The 14,176-nt window shown below is 41.4% G+C and overlaps 1 protein-coding gene across 1 annotated transcript in view; it reads left to right on the top strand.

Annotated features, from left to right (window-relative positions):
- The window catches only part of Unc13c (unc-13 homolog C), a 502,014-nt gene that overhangs the window by 313,753 nt on the left and 174,085 nt on the right, over nucleotides 1-14,176 (top strand). Inside the window, exons 16-17 of the mRNA XM_085844784.1 lie at nucleotides 562-651; nucleotides 2,862-2,990. Of these exons, the coding sequence (XP_085700910.1) occupies nucleotides 562-651; nucleotides 2,862-2,990 (219 nt within the window). The remainder of the gene's footprint in view (nucleotides 1-561; nucleotides 652-2,861; nucleotides 2,991-14,176) is intronic.

Here is a 14,176-nt window from a genome sequence, read left to right as displayed (position 1 = left end):
AAGGGTATTTTATAAGCAGGAATTAGTCCTTTAATGTTGCATAACTGATAATGTAGTATTCGTTTAAAACCTTGTCTTTATTGATGCACAGTTTGATCCATTGATACGATGGATTTGTTCATTTTCAGCTCTCCATTCTCCACTCTCACCACCCTCTCTCTCCTGCTGGAACACTTCTTATCAACCCCACCCCCCACTGTCCTATCTTCATCTTGTGTGTGGTACACTGAGTTTAACTAGGTTTTCTTGTCTGAGTATGGGTAAGAGGTTATTTACCGGAACACCGAAACTCATCAGTGGCTGCTAAACGCCTGAAGAAAATGTTACCCTGAGGATGAATAAAAAGGTCTGACTTTCTGAGATGAATAGCAGAATATTTCTAAACCTTCTGTTTTTCAGAATGTTCTGTGATAAGAATTTAGAAAGAAGAATACTTTTTATAAATTATTAACTGTTATATGACTTACTTCATGCTTTTAATTTTTTTCACACTAAGCTTGTTTTCATTAGTTTCCATACTATGTCAACAACTTGATCCATCTCTGTTTCCTATTTAACCAGGAAAACTTTCCAGCCAGCAACAGTGAGAGACTACAGGACCTAAAGTCCACTGTGGACCTGTTGACCAGCATCACCTTCTTCCGGATGAAGGTATCTCATCTCATTCCCACAATGCCTTGGTGTGACATCAGAACCCATTTGTCCTTGGACAGAGCTTGGCTTGATCCTGCTCTTGACCAGGTCCAGCCAGAAATCCTGGGCTAGATGACTTTTCCAACATAAGGTTTATCAAAGAAACAAGTGTCACTTTACACTGATACATTGGGTCAGAACTAAATGTGTCTTGGATGCTCTTTCAGTAACAATACAAGACACTTTTTAAGAAACAGCAAAGTTATTATGCTAAGTCAAAGAAGAGTTACATTCAAGTATTAACAGAGATGGTTTGCTGACTTTTTACTGCAGGAGAAGAGCTGACTCCTCTTCACCTAATGGTGCTAGCGCACAGTGTTAGCCTTGGCAATTCTTTTATGAGAATTGGTCACATGATTTCTTGGTGCAGTTGGCTATAATCTACCAAACTCTCTAGCCATTTCTGTTTTAATATATTCCTTCTTTAATATCAAATTCTGGACAGTCATAATTTAGTGAAGCAGTTAATTTATGTTAAGCTTTTCAAACACAGCTTTCTAGGATGTACACATTCTATTCTTTTCTCTTTGAAATAGGGTAATATGAGAGTTGGTCAGCAAGTCCTAAGACATCAAATAAAACAAAACAAAACAAAACAACAACATTCTAGGCTATTTTTTCTCACTTACCATTAGTTCTGTTATTTATAGCACTAAAAAATAAAAATAATAAAAGTAAATAGGATTTTATAATAGAAAACAAAAGCATACTGTATGGATGATCATTAGTTATCAGGATCCATTGGTGACTGTAGTAACCAGAATTTGTATCTGTTCTGATCTCATAGTACCAGTGTATACAGAATGCTAGAGAGAACTGGTCAAGGCTCAGTGAAAATGCTTACTCAGTTTTGACAAGTGATGGGTGCCACTGCAGGAGGATAAAAGGGTAGGAACAATGGAGCCTCTCCAGTGAAAAGCATCTGCCCATGTCCCCCCATCATGACCACACTGATGATTGTGATTCTACTGTTTATTTCACTAGCAAAAGGAACAAAGAAAATAGAATGTCCTCAAGTAGTGATACAGCCCACCACCTTCCCCATCTGTATGTCATTTATCCTCTTCTTTCTTTTGTATTGTTGATTGTCACATAGAGTTTGTTTTCTAGAAACAATCACACACACACACACACACACACACACACACACACACACACGCATGCGGTTTGCACTTTGTACTCGCTCCTCTTAAACACTAACACACTGGCTAGATTCCTCCCCATGCTACTGAATCAGCAGCTTCACTCTGCCCACTCTATACTCTCTACTATCAATTACACATTTAATTTCTTTAAAACACGTTCCATGTACTGGAGACATGTTTCAGCAGTAAAGAGCACTTTCTGCTCTTCCAGTGGACCTAGGCTCCATTCCCAACACCTACATCATTGCTCACAACCACCTACAATCCCAGTTCCAACGGATCTGATGTACTTTTCTCATCTTTATGAAAACTGCTTATATGTGGTTCACAGACTACATTTAGGTGAACACCCATACATGTTAATAAATCTTTGAAACGTTGTTTGACTTCACTTACCCCAGATTCAAAACTCTTCAAAATTTTTCTCTCCTTCTATTTATTTTGCGGGAGAATTATAATTTAGTTACAACATTTCTCCCTTCAAACACTCCCATACACCCTTTCCTCTCATCCCGCTCTCTTTAAAATTCATGGCCTTTTTATTTCGTTTTTTTGTACTAATTTTTATTGGGCTCTACATTTGTGTGTGTGTGTGTATGTGTGTGTGTATTACATTCATGCAGTGGTGGCACACACCTTAATCCCAGCACTCAGATGAGTTTGGTCTAAAGAGTGAGTTTTGAGACAACCAGGCCTACAGAGAGAGAAATACTGTCTCAGGAAATAACAACAAAACCATCTTGCATTGATTTATTGAGGGGCAAAATGGACACACATGTAGAGATCAGAGGGCAACTTGCAGGACTCAGTCATCTCATTCCACTGTGTGGTTTCCAGGGATTAAATTCGGGTCATGAGACTAGACAACAGTGTCCCTTATCCACTTAGCCATATCACCTGCCTTACTTAAACATTTTCTCAGGCCGTGTATTTTAAACATAGTCAAATCACTTGGATATTGTTGAAATGGCTTTATGGGTTTGTAGCATTCTGTTATTTAAAAAAAAATGATTTGTCTGCCAGGTCCTGGAGCTGCAGAGCCCCCCAAAGGCCAGTGCAGTTGTGAAGGACTGTGTCAGGGCTTGTCTGGATTCCACATACAAGTATATCTTCGACAACTGCCATGAACTCTATTCTCAGCTGATAGACCCGGTAAGAGGAGAAGTACAGCTTTATAAGTGCTGTCGTTCTGTTTCTAATATTTGTTTCAATGCACATAAAATAACAGAAAATGGGGAACTATACTCATTTAGTCTCGCATTAACCACAGTTTAAGAATTCCCATCTCATGTCTTCACATTTGAACATCATTTCCCTACATTTGAGCTAATTTATTCCTCACAATAGCTTTGTGTGGCAAAGGCAGATATTATTGTCTCTGTTTTTCAGGTGCATAATTGCAATTAGAAGAATTAAATGTCTTGCTCCAGTTCACAGAGTGGGTAGCAGTTCCTTTGAGGGAAACCCGACATTAGGCCTGGAAATCATTAAGTGGAAATGTTCCACACTCTTTTCTGTTTGTTTTCCTCCTTCTTCTTTTAGTAAACATCTAGAGAAAAAGAGATAAAGCTCCCATTGAAAATCCAGATGTGGAGGCTGGGAATGTAGCTCAGTTGGGAAGTTGATTACTTTACATGCTCAAAGCCATGGGTTTAAGCCCCTACACTGCATAAACCTGGCATGGTGGCTCATGCCTGTAATCTAGACATTTGAGGGTGGAGACAGGGGGCAGGGGGTTCAACAGTTCAAGGTCATTCTATATCATATGTTCAAAGACATTTGGGCTTATATTGAGACCTTGTGCCCCAAAATAAGGAAAATGAAAGGAAAAGGACAAAGGGAGAAGTGTTCAATTGTGGAAACAGCTACATCAGATTTTAAAGTCTCCTTCGGAACTATTGGTGTGACTATTCTATATTATTACCTAGGCCTTAGACTCCTCTTTTCACTTTTGTAGTGATTAGAGAACCCTGTATGTAATTCTTTTACAGAGCTAAAAGTGTAGATATTTCAACAGTGGTGTTGCCAAATCTTTATTTGAGCAATCAAGGTCATGGGATAAGTAATTTGATAACACAGACTGTAACCACCACCAGGAAAGATGGAATTCTGTAGTTGTTATCCACCAAAAAATTATCCATGCACAAGATAGCATATCACACAACTTGGGTACTCTGTGGATGCCGGAAGCTGTAGTTACTATTTTGTTTATAAATGCACACGAGTTCAGACCCTAAGACTGATCTTAATGTGTGTTCTGATGCTTACACGCTAGAATTTGTGGAACAAAACCTCAGTCATGGTTTTTCTCTTCTATAAAATAGATAGGATGCCTTCCTGTCTGCTTCAGAATTGGGTTATGAAACCAAGACATGCTGCCAAGCACCTAGAGAATCAGAAATCACTGCAGAAGCATCAGTGATGACAACTGCGTAAAAACACACAGGATAGAGCCCAGTGAAAATCTCTTAACATGGTAATTTTGTCAAAGCACAGGCCTAGGTTGAGAGGCAAATGTGAAATCTGAAACAATGTTATGAGGAGCTCTGAGCCAACTCAAGGAGTCTTAAACAATTAAGTGAGACACGTTTTATGCTAAAAGTTAACATTTGAAATCTTCCAGTAAATCTAGATGCTGTCACCTTTATTAACTTGAATTTGTTTATAGAAGTAAATATTATATGTAGGAATAAATATGTATGTATATATATATATATATAATAAATTAATGTTTTATTTATAAGCAGGACAGAATGGTGTAGCATAGATAAAGTAGACTCAATGCTAGACACCTTCTTAGAAAAGTCTTATGTTTAGTGTTACGTTTTCAGATTTCTCCTGAAGATCCCCATGTCACAACAGTGTTGAAGAGAAGGCTTGAAATAAACAGGGAGCAAATCATCCAATGTCCTACCAAATATACACCTAGCTTGGTGCTAACCCATAAGTGGGGTCTATGCATATGGTAATTGGTGATCTTTGCACGCTATTTCAAGAGAAAACTAAAGGATAATACAATCTTAGGAAGAAATGACTTGGTCCCTTTCTCTAATTTCCTTACTGCATTTGTTTTTCTCAAATATTCTACATGGCTCTCTATGACTGGGTTCTATTTCCTTACCATTCTTTCAAATGTCCTATCGAAAAATGCATCCTGCTATATTGCTTTTAAAAAAAGAATATATCTTTTGAATTCTTTGCTTGACTTTTTAAGCAGGAGGATGGTAAAGATGGCCAAGGAAAAACAATCCAAACTATATAGGAAAATTATTTCTGGGGTTTTCATCTTAGGTAGGGAAAAGAGTTTAAAGCCATCAATAAATTCACAGATATACAATAAATTTTTGGCTCCCCCCTTTCTTTTGGCTTTGTCATGTACCAGATACTGTAAAAGAAAAAGGGGGAGAGGAGAATAAATAGGACAAACACAATCACTATGGACTTACTTCTGGCCAGGGGTTTACATCAAAGCCATAATTACACCAGTAACTAAAAGAATGTCAAATTCCAGGGAACAAAAACCATGATGTAGTTTTAAAATACAGAAAGGGAAGAGCCACTGGAGCCTGGGATATAGGAAATGGTTAATGTATTACAGCTGCTGCTGCAAGCCTGTCTAGACTACACTGAGACCTAACGCACTGTACCGTCCTCATTCGGTGTGGGGGTTGGCGAGATGGCTCAGTGCCTATGAGCACTTGCAGAGCATAGTCACTTACAACCATTTGTAATTCCAGTTCCAGGGTGCCTAATGCCCTCTTCTGGCCTCCTTGAGCACTGCATTCACAGGGCGCACATACACAGATGTAAGCAAATCTTGAAAAGTCACAGCATGGTTGGCTCCACCTATCAAGCTGACACCTGTGATTGGACTCAGGTTACATATAACCTACTAAAACACTCTTCACTGGGTTACCAATCACGTGGACTTGGCCTAAATCACTTAGTTCTCTAACCTCATTTAGTTCCTCTTAAACACTTTCTGTTCTAAGCAGTCACTCCCTTACTTAATTGTATCTCACCAGCTGTTCCCCCTCTGAGATTTTTAATCCCAGACCTCCACCTCCAAGAATTTTGAGTGTCATAGCCACCACCCAATGCTTTGCCTTAGCCTCCAGCTATACAGAATGATTCAGTTCAGGATGCCAAACACCTGCCAGCTGAACTAAAAAATTCTAAATGGAAACCAACTCGTTGAAAGTGAGGCACTGGATCCAGGCAAGATAGGATCCAGAATCTTGACCATTTCTTTCATTCTGCAGGCAGCTCTTATGAGACCTAGATGAGAACAGGCTATCCTGCCTGCTTTGTTCAACACAGAACCCTGTCTCTGGTTTGGGAGGCACTAAGATGATCTAGGAGGAGCTGTAGCTTTGAAAGGAGACCCATTTGAACTTCAAAGTTCCCATCAACTAGGAATCAACTGAGTCTTAAGAAAATTTCTTTACAGAAATTTCTTTACAGCTTTGATTTCTTTGTTTATTAAGAGGGGATAATGTTAATTACACTTGCTGCCCAAATTGCTGCGGGAGCTAAGGGAGGTAATGTGTGTGAGTACCTTGCCTGCAGATGCCCAGGAGGTCAACCTGTGATCCATTCCAGCAGTGCCTGCTTTGTTCCCGAATTAAAAATTGGCAATGGGACTTATCTGTAACATGCATTGAAAGGTAAACTTTGGTTCAGTGCTTTCCTTATAGAGCCCCGTGGTTAGTTAGTTAGTTATATAGAGGTGCCGTTTGCAACACACAAAATCCAGTTTTCTGGGCCCACCAGTCTCTCTCTGAAATGTAAAGGTTGTTACTTTCCATCTGCTCCCAGGGAATCTTCCAGGTATTTGGAAGCACTGAAATGTGTTCTGTAATTAAGCTTGGCACCAGAGCTCTATCCAGATCGCCACTTCTGCAAATGTGCCTTGCTTCCCACTCCTCTCTGGTGGCTCAGCTTCTGGCATGGGTCCCTTTCATAACCTGTCACAGCAGCAGGCCTCCATCATCCTCTTTCACAGGGAAACCTCCACTTTTGCCCTCACTCAAGGAATGCAAAACAGGAACACCACAAAGTTTTGCATAAAATTATCACCATAGGGGCTAAAGAGATGGCTTCAAGGCTGCTCTTACAGAAGCCTGGGCTTAATTCTCAGCCGTCAAGTACAAAGTCTCAAACCACCTGGAAATCCACTCCAGGGGATCTGATGTCCTCTTCTGACCTCTGCAGACACTGCATTCACATATGCACATAAGTACCAATATACATGATTGAAAATAAAAGTAAAAAATTCAAGATTATGACAATATTTACCTCTTCCTGTGCACCCTTTCAAAAAGATTATATTTAATTAGATCTCATCTATATATATATATATATATATATATGTATATATGTATATATATATCCCTAGTTTATGCAAATGGTGGCATACTATGCAATATTGTATGGAGCCTTATTTCATTTTCTGTGTCTTAGAGATGATCCCATAATTAATGCACAGGAACATTCTGATATTTCACATTTGCATAGCATAGTATTAGATGGACACTTTGCAGTTTATTTAACTCTTCCCTCTTGATAGAAATTTAAATTATTTCATATTACATTATTTAAAACAGTGCTCAGAAAATCTTATATATAACTTTGTGTCTCATAAAAGAAAGTGTATCTCTTAGAATTCTAAAAGATATGTTTGATGGAAGAGAAACAGACTTACAATTTTAAGGGATACTAACAAATTACCCTCCAAAGAGGTTTTAAAGTATTTTAGGCACTGCAATAATCTATAGCAGGGTCTTTTTTCTGTAGAGTAGCCATAAAAAGTCCTACAAAAGCTAATATCTTGGGCCATCTGGGCAGCTCTAAAAAATAGATTTCATAATTAATAAGCCAAACAGTTTCATTTCCCATCGTAGTGGAGGTTGAAAAGGCCGGCAGAATGACTCTAGCAGGTTCAGTGTCTGGTGTGACCCACTGTCTCCTTCCCAGGCTTCACCTTCGAGGTGTGCCTCTCTTAGCAGAGGAGCCAGGCGTCTCCTGCCTACCCCTTCGTACGGACACTGTGTCATGAGAGAGTAAGAGCTCCTCTCCTTGGTCTTTGCTCTGTATAAGCTCAGTGTCGGGATGTTTTCTCATCTGGATTTTAGATCCAGGATATGAATTCCAGTATACATTAACATCAGCACAAAATAGAAGCAGTTGTTCTGATTTTCCTTCATTTGACAGACATGGACGAATGAGTTGTTATATGCGTGTATCTTATTATTGACGTTTAAAGGTGTTTTGTATGTTAGAACTCCAACACTTGACCAAAGTATATGATATTTTTGATCAGTAGGATTTTTACTCTATAGTAAATAAGTTGGATCTCTGTTCTGATAAAGGCTACAATGTGAATTTCTTTAAATTATACCTATCAGGGCTTTGCTGTCTAATTTTATGCCATCAGTTGCATCGACACATAGTTATTTGGACGTGACATCTTGGTGAGAACTACCATCCTTGCTGTAAGATTAGCTTTCAAACCCGGCCACAGGTTTTTGTCTGTGATGTATGCATACAGACGGCCGTTTTAATGTTTGGATGCCTGACTCCCTGAAGAGTTATCCTGCTATGGAGCGTGGTGAAACATTGCCTTACAGTAATATTTCAGTGACAGTTTGAAAACAAAAGTATGAATTATAGAAGAGTATTAAATCAACAAATAACATCCCCGCCTTGCCTTGCATCCGTCCTAAAATACAGCCCAGAGAAGAGCGGAAGGACTTTCTCCTTTTCTTCCACTGTCTAGCAGGACTCTGGAAATTGGTTTCATGAAATATTAAACTTGAAAACAGTTGTAAAGCCCCATGTCAGGAATAAAGTGGCTTTCTCAATTCTAAATTTACTGCTCAAAATCCTTTTTAACTGTGAAAGGGCCAGCTATTTCTTTTTAGGAGTGTAAAAGTATACATACTTTTTGTACACTGATAAATTGTAAATGGTAAGACAGAAATTAGTTCTCTCTTAACTGGTTTATTGGGGGGGGTAAAAAGATAAGCTCAGAAAAATAAACTGATTGGCAAGGGTGAAATTTTTAGGAGAAAGCCATTTGTGAAGCTAATCATAAGAAAGGCAGAAGGAAATCCATGTAAGCCATTCTCAGTGGACTCCTTCAGTGGCACTGGATTCCCAGTGGACTCCCTCAGTGGCACTGGATTCCTGGTGGACTCCCTCAGTGGCACTGGATTCCTGGTGGACTCCCTCAGTGGCACTGGATTCCCAGAGAACTCCCTCAGGGACACTGGATTCCCAGTGGACTCTCTCAGTGGCACTGGATTCTCAGTGGACTCCCTCAGTGGCAGTGGATTCCCAGTGGACTCCCTTAGTGGCTGTGCATGTCCCCCTCACTCTTAGAACTGCACTTCTTACCAGAATTGTGTTTTCTTCTTCAAAAGAATATTTCTATTCCTTTCTTGACTTTTCTCAAAAACTGTGTAGTCTTGACTGTAGTAATGGTAGAGGTGTACCCAGATGCCTTAGTTTTAAAGGAAAAAAATGAACATTTAGAGGATTTTATATTCAAACAGCCCCCAAGGCTCTTCTCATAATTCACTCAAATATTTGACCAAGGCAAGGCAGGGTACTCAGGGATGATGTTGACATTCAAGGAAGTACATCAGTTGAGATTAAACTAAGGATGAACCGTGCTTATATCACCGTTATCCTTATGTGCCCCACAGATGTGCCTGTTTATGCAGGTCCCTGGCCTCTTCCTGTTCCATGGACCAGAGTGTTAACTCATTCACCTCCCAAGTTCATTTTCTATTGCATTGTTAGCAAAGTGGTGGAGTCCAGGGTCCACGGCATCAGCAACTCCTGGAGAGTATTTAGCAAAGCACATGCTCAGGCCCCTCCCCCAGCTCTGAAGCAGAAGGTTTTGAGGGTAGGACCCACCAAACTGCTCAACAAGCCCTGCAGGAGATTCGGCTATTCCATCATTATTTGAGAATCATGGATGCACAGTGTGACTCAGAGAAGTAAAGGAGAGGTTTTAACAACAGATGGAAAGTGGCCCGAGAGAGTAAGGATGGGAGGCATGGAAGCACAAGGTCCAGACAGAGTGTTATTTAAAAGAGAAGAAAAATGAGTTCACATCTGTGCACAATCTCAGACTTGGGAGGGGGTCTGATGCAGCCAGAGAGCACATCTGGAGCAGCTGCTATCAATCGCAAGGCTGAGCTGACCCTGAGGCCCAGTAAGAATGTAGGTGTTACCATTCATTTGACACAAGTAACTAAGCAGCGAATTTTGTGGGGACTGCAGCATGGGGTCCCTTTTTCCTGACTGGTAAGGCCAAGAACTAAAAGACGTGTAGGAAGCTAAGTTTAACATTTTGAGTTTGTCCTGGAAGAACTGTGGAGCCTGTAGGAATTTTACATAGGAGCCTTGCGCGATCAGATTCACATTTGTAAAGATGGAGCCGACAGCAGCAGAGACTTAACTGGAGGGGCAGGATTAGGAGCATGGAGAGCAGTTCACAGGCTCCTCAGGTTATCTTGCTCCATTATGGATCCTAATCGAACCCAATTTATATGGCTTGTTCTTTCTAGAATAATTCGTTTACAAAACTATGTCATAGCTCTGTGGTGTGTGTTGGGGAACACTAACATATGCGGACTATAAGCATCTCACCTCTGAAAAAAGCTCATTTCAGTTTGGGGAATCGTTGGCAACTATGGGTATTTATAGACTGTACCATGAAAATAAGCTATTTTTTTAAAAACCCAATAAAAATCATATAATTGTGTTGAAGCAAGTTTAAATTCTTGTTTCTTTCAATTGGGCTGAAATTCTGTCCATTTGGCACAGGTGCTTTCTCTCTTAACGCTGATGAGAAACTCCAGTCTGACCTTTGCTACCCATGAGCTTTGTGAAAGTGGGAAAAGGAGTCTTTTACTTAACTGATACAATATAAAACAAGAAGAATGGGATCCGGTGGGGAAATAAACACATGCATCTTTGTTGTTAAAGACTGCAGAAGTGCACATTATCTGTTAGTGATATAGCAGACTCGATTGAGTTAGGTGGTTACCCAAGCCTTCACCAGAAAATAATTACCTAAAATGAAAAGAAAAATTAAATTGCATGAAAATATTTCAAATTTTAAAATAAAAGTAATGTTTTGTTTGTAAGTATTTGTACTGAAAGCCCTCTGGCCCCTGGAATCTAGTTCAGTCTTTCTATCTTTCTTTCTTTCTTTCTTTTCCTTTTCTTTTCCTTTTTTTCTTTTTCTTTTCTTTTTTCTTGGACAAGGGGGCCTGCAGGGTTTAGTGACATTCTATACAATTTCAAATTCAATTCAGTATCAAGTGTCAGGGGCTCTTGTAATCTGATGCAGTTCATGCTTTCCTTGAGGGACAATAAGATTTCAATTCAGGAGGACCACAGGCCTCATCCGGCTGGATCAGCGCCTGGGTAGCGGGAGCGCAGGGTTGCCTGACACCCGCCAGCTACCCACGACCCCCGCCGCAGGATTTTGGGACTGCTGGTGAGTGGAACACAGCTTCTGCTCCAATCCAATTGCGCGGGACCTGAGACTGCATTAGTTAGGGAAGCAGAAACCGGCCTGAGTAGGGCCACAGGCCTCACCCGGCCGGATCAGCGCCAGGGTAGCGGGAGCGCAGGGTTGCCTGACACCCGCCAGCTACCCACGACCCCCGCCGCAGGATTTTGGGACTGCTGGTGAGTGGAACACAGCTTCTGCTCCAGTCCAATCACGCGGGACCTGAGACTGCTCTGGTTGGGGAGAGAGAAATCCGGCCTACATAGGGCCACAACCCTCTTCCGGTCAGAAAAGCACCTGGGCAGCTGGGGCGCAGGGTCTGCTGACACTCACCAGCTACCCACAACACCCGCCACAGGATCTTAAGACTTCTGGTGAGTGGAGCACAGCTTCTGCTCCAATCCAATTGCGCGGGACCTGAGACTGCATTAGTTAGGGAAGCAGAAACCGGCCTGAGTAGGACCACAGGCCTCATCCGGCTGGATCAGCGCCTGGGTAGCGGGAGCGCAGGGTTGCCTGACACCCGCCAGCTACCCACGACCCCCGCCGCAGGATTTTGGGACTGCTGGTGAGTGGAACACAGCTTCTGCTCCAATCCAATTGCGCGGGACCTGAGACTGCATTAGTTAGGGAAGCAGAAACCGGCCTGAGTAGGGCCACAGGCCTCACCCGGCCGGATCAGCGCCAGGGTAGCGGGAGCGCAGGGTTGCCTGACACCCGCCAGCTACCCAAGACCCCCGCCGCAGGATTTTGGGACTGCCGGTGAGTGGAACACAGCTTCTGCTCCAGTCCAATCACGCGGGACCTGAGACTGCTCTGGTTGGGGAGAGAGAAATCCGGCCTACATAGGGCCACAACCCTCTTCCGGTCAGAAAAGCACCTGGGCAGCTGGGGCGCAGGGTCAGCTGACACTCACCAGCTACCCACAACACCCACCACAGGATCTTAAGACTTCTGGAGAGTGGAACACAGCTTCTGCTCCAATCCAATTGCACGCGGGACCAGAGACTACATTAGTTAGGGAAGCAGAAAAACGGCCTGAGTAGGACCACAGGCCTCTTCCGGCTGGACCAGCACCGGGGTACCATCAGCTACCCACGACCCCCGCCGCAGGATTTAGAGACTGCTGGTGAGTGGAACACAGCTTCTGCTCCAATCTTTAAATAGTGACAACGATAACAACTAACCCCAGAGATTACCAGATGGCGAAAGGTAAACTTAATAATCTTACTAACAGGAACCAAGACCACTCACCATCATCAGAACCCAGCACCCCCACTTCGCCCAGTCCAGGGCACCCCAACACACCGGAAAAGCTAGACACGGATTTAAAAGCATATCTCCTGATGATGATAGAGGACTTCAAGAAGGACTTTAATAACACACTTAAAGAAATGCAGGAGAACACTGATAAAAAGGCAGAAGACAATAAAGAGGAAGCACAAAAATCCCTTAAAGAATTGCAGGAGAACACTGCTAAAGAGTTACAAATCCTTAAAGAAAAACATGATAACATAATCAAACAGGTAGAAGTCCTTACAGAAAAACAGGAAAACACATCCAAACAGATGATGGAAATGAACAAAACCATACTAGACCTAAAAAGGGAAGTAGACACAATAAAGAAAACCCAAAATGAGGCAACACTGGAGATAGAAACCCTAGGAAAGAAATCTGGAACCATAGATACGAGCATCAGCAACAGAATACAAGAGATGGAAGAGAGAATCTCAGGTGCAGAAGATTCCATAGAGAACATCGGCACAACAATCAAGGAAAATGTAAAATGCAAAAAGATCCTAACTCAAAACATCCAAGAAATACAGGACATAATGAGAAGACCAAACCTACGGATAATAGGAGTGGATGAGAATGAAGATTTTCAACTCAAAGGACCAGCAAACATCTTCAACAAAATTATAGAAGAAAACTTCCCAAATCTAAAGAAAGAGATGCCCATGAACATACAAGAAGCCTACAGAACTCCAAATAGACTGGACCAGAAAAGAAATACCTCCCGACACATAATAATCAGAGCAACAAATGCTCTAAATAAAGATAGAATACTAAAAGCAGTAAGAGAAAAAGGCCAAGTAACATATAAAGGCAAGCCTATCAGAATTACACCAGACTTTTCACCAGAGACTATGAAAGCCAGAAGATCCTGGACGGATGTTATACAGACACTAAAAGAACACAAATTCCAGCCCAGGCTACTATACCCAGCCAAACTCTCAATTAACATAGATGGAGAAACCAAAGTATTCCACGACAAAACCAAATTCACACATTATCTCTCCACGAATCCAGCCCTTCAAAGGATAATAACAGAAAAAAACCAATACAAGGACAGGAACCACGCCCTAGAAACAACAAGAAGGTAATCCCTCAACAAACCTAAAAGAAGACAGCCACAAGAACAAAATGCCAACTTTAACATCAAAAATAACAGGAAACAACAATTACTTTTCCTTAATATCTCTTAATATCAATGGACTCAACTCCCCGATAAAAAGACATAGACTAACAAACTGGCTACACAAACAAGACCCAACATTTTGCTGCTTACAGGAAACTCATCTCAGAGAAAAGGATAGACACTACCTCAGAATGAAAGGCTGGAAAACAATTTTCCAAGCAAATGGCATGAAGAAACAAGCTGGAGTAGCCATTCTAATATCTGATAAGATTGACTTCCAACCCAAAGTCATTAAAAAAGACAGGGAGGGACACTTCATACTCATCAAAGGTAAAATCCTCCAAGAGGAACTATCAATCCTGAATATCTATGCTCCAAATACAAAGG

This window comes from Mus caroli, unplaced genomic scaffold (genome assembly GCF_978045245.1).
Source record: "Mus caroli unplaced genomic scaffold, Mus_caroli_1 scaffold_11, whole genome shotgun sequence".
NCBI classification, from domain to species: domain Eukaryota; kingdom Metazoa; phylum Chordata; class Mammalia; order Rodentia; family Muridae; genus Mus; species Mus caroli.
The sequence above is the reverse complement of the archived record's forward strand: the minus strand, read 5'-3'. Positions and strand labels throughout refer to the sequence as shown.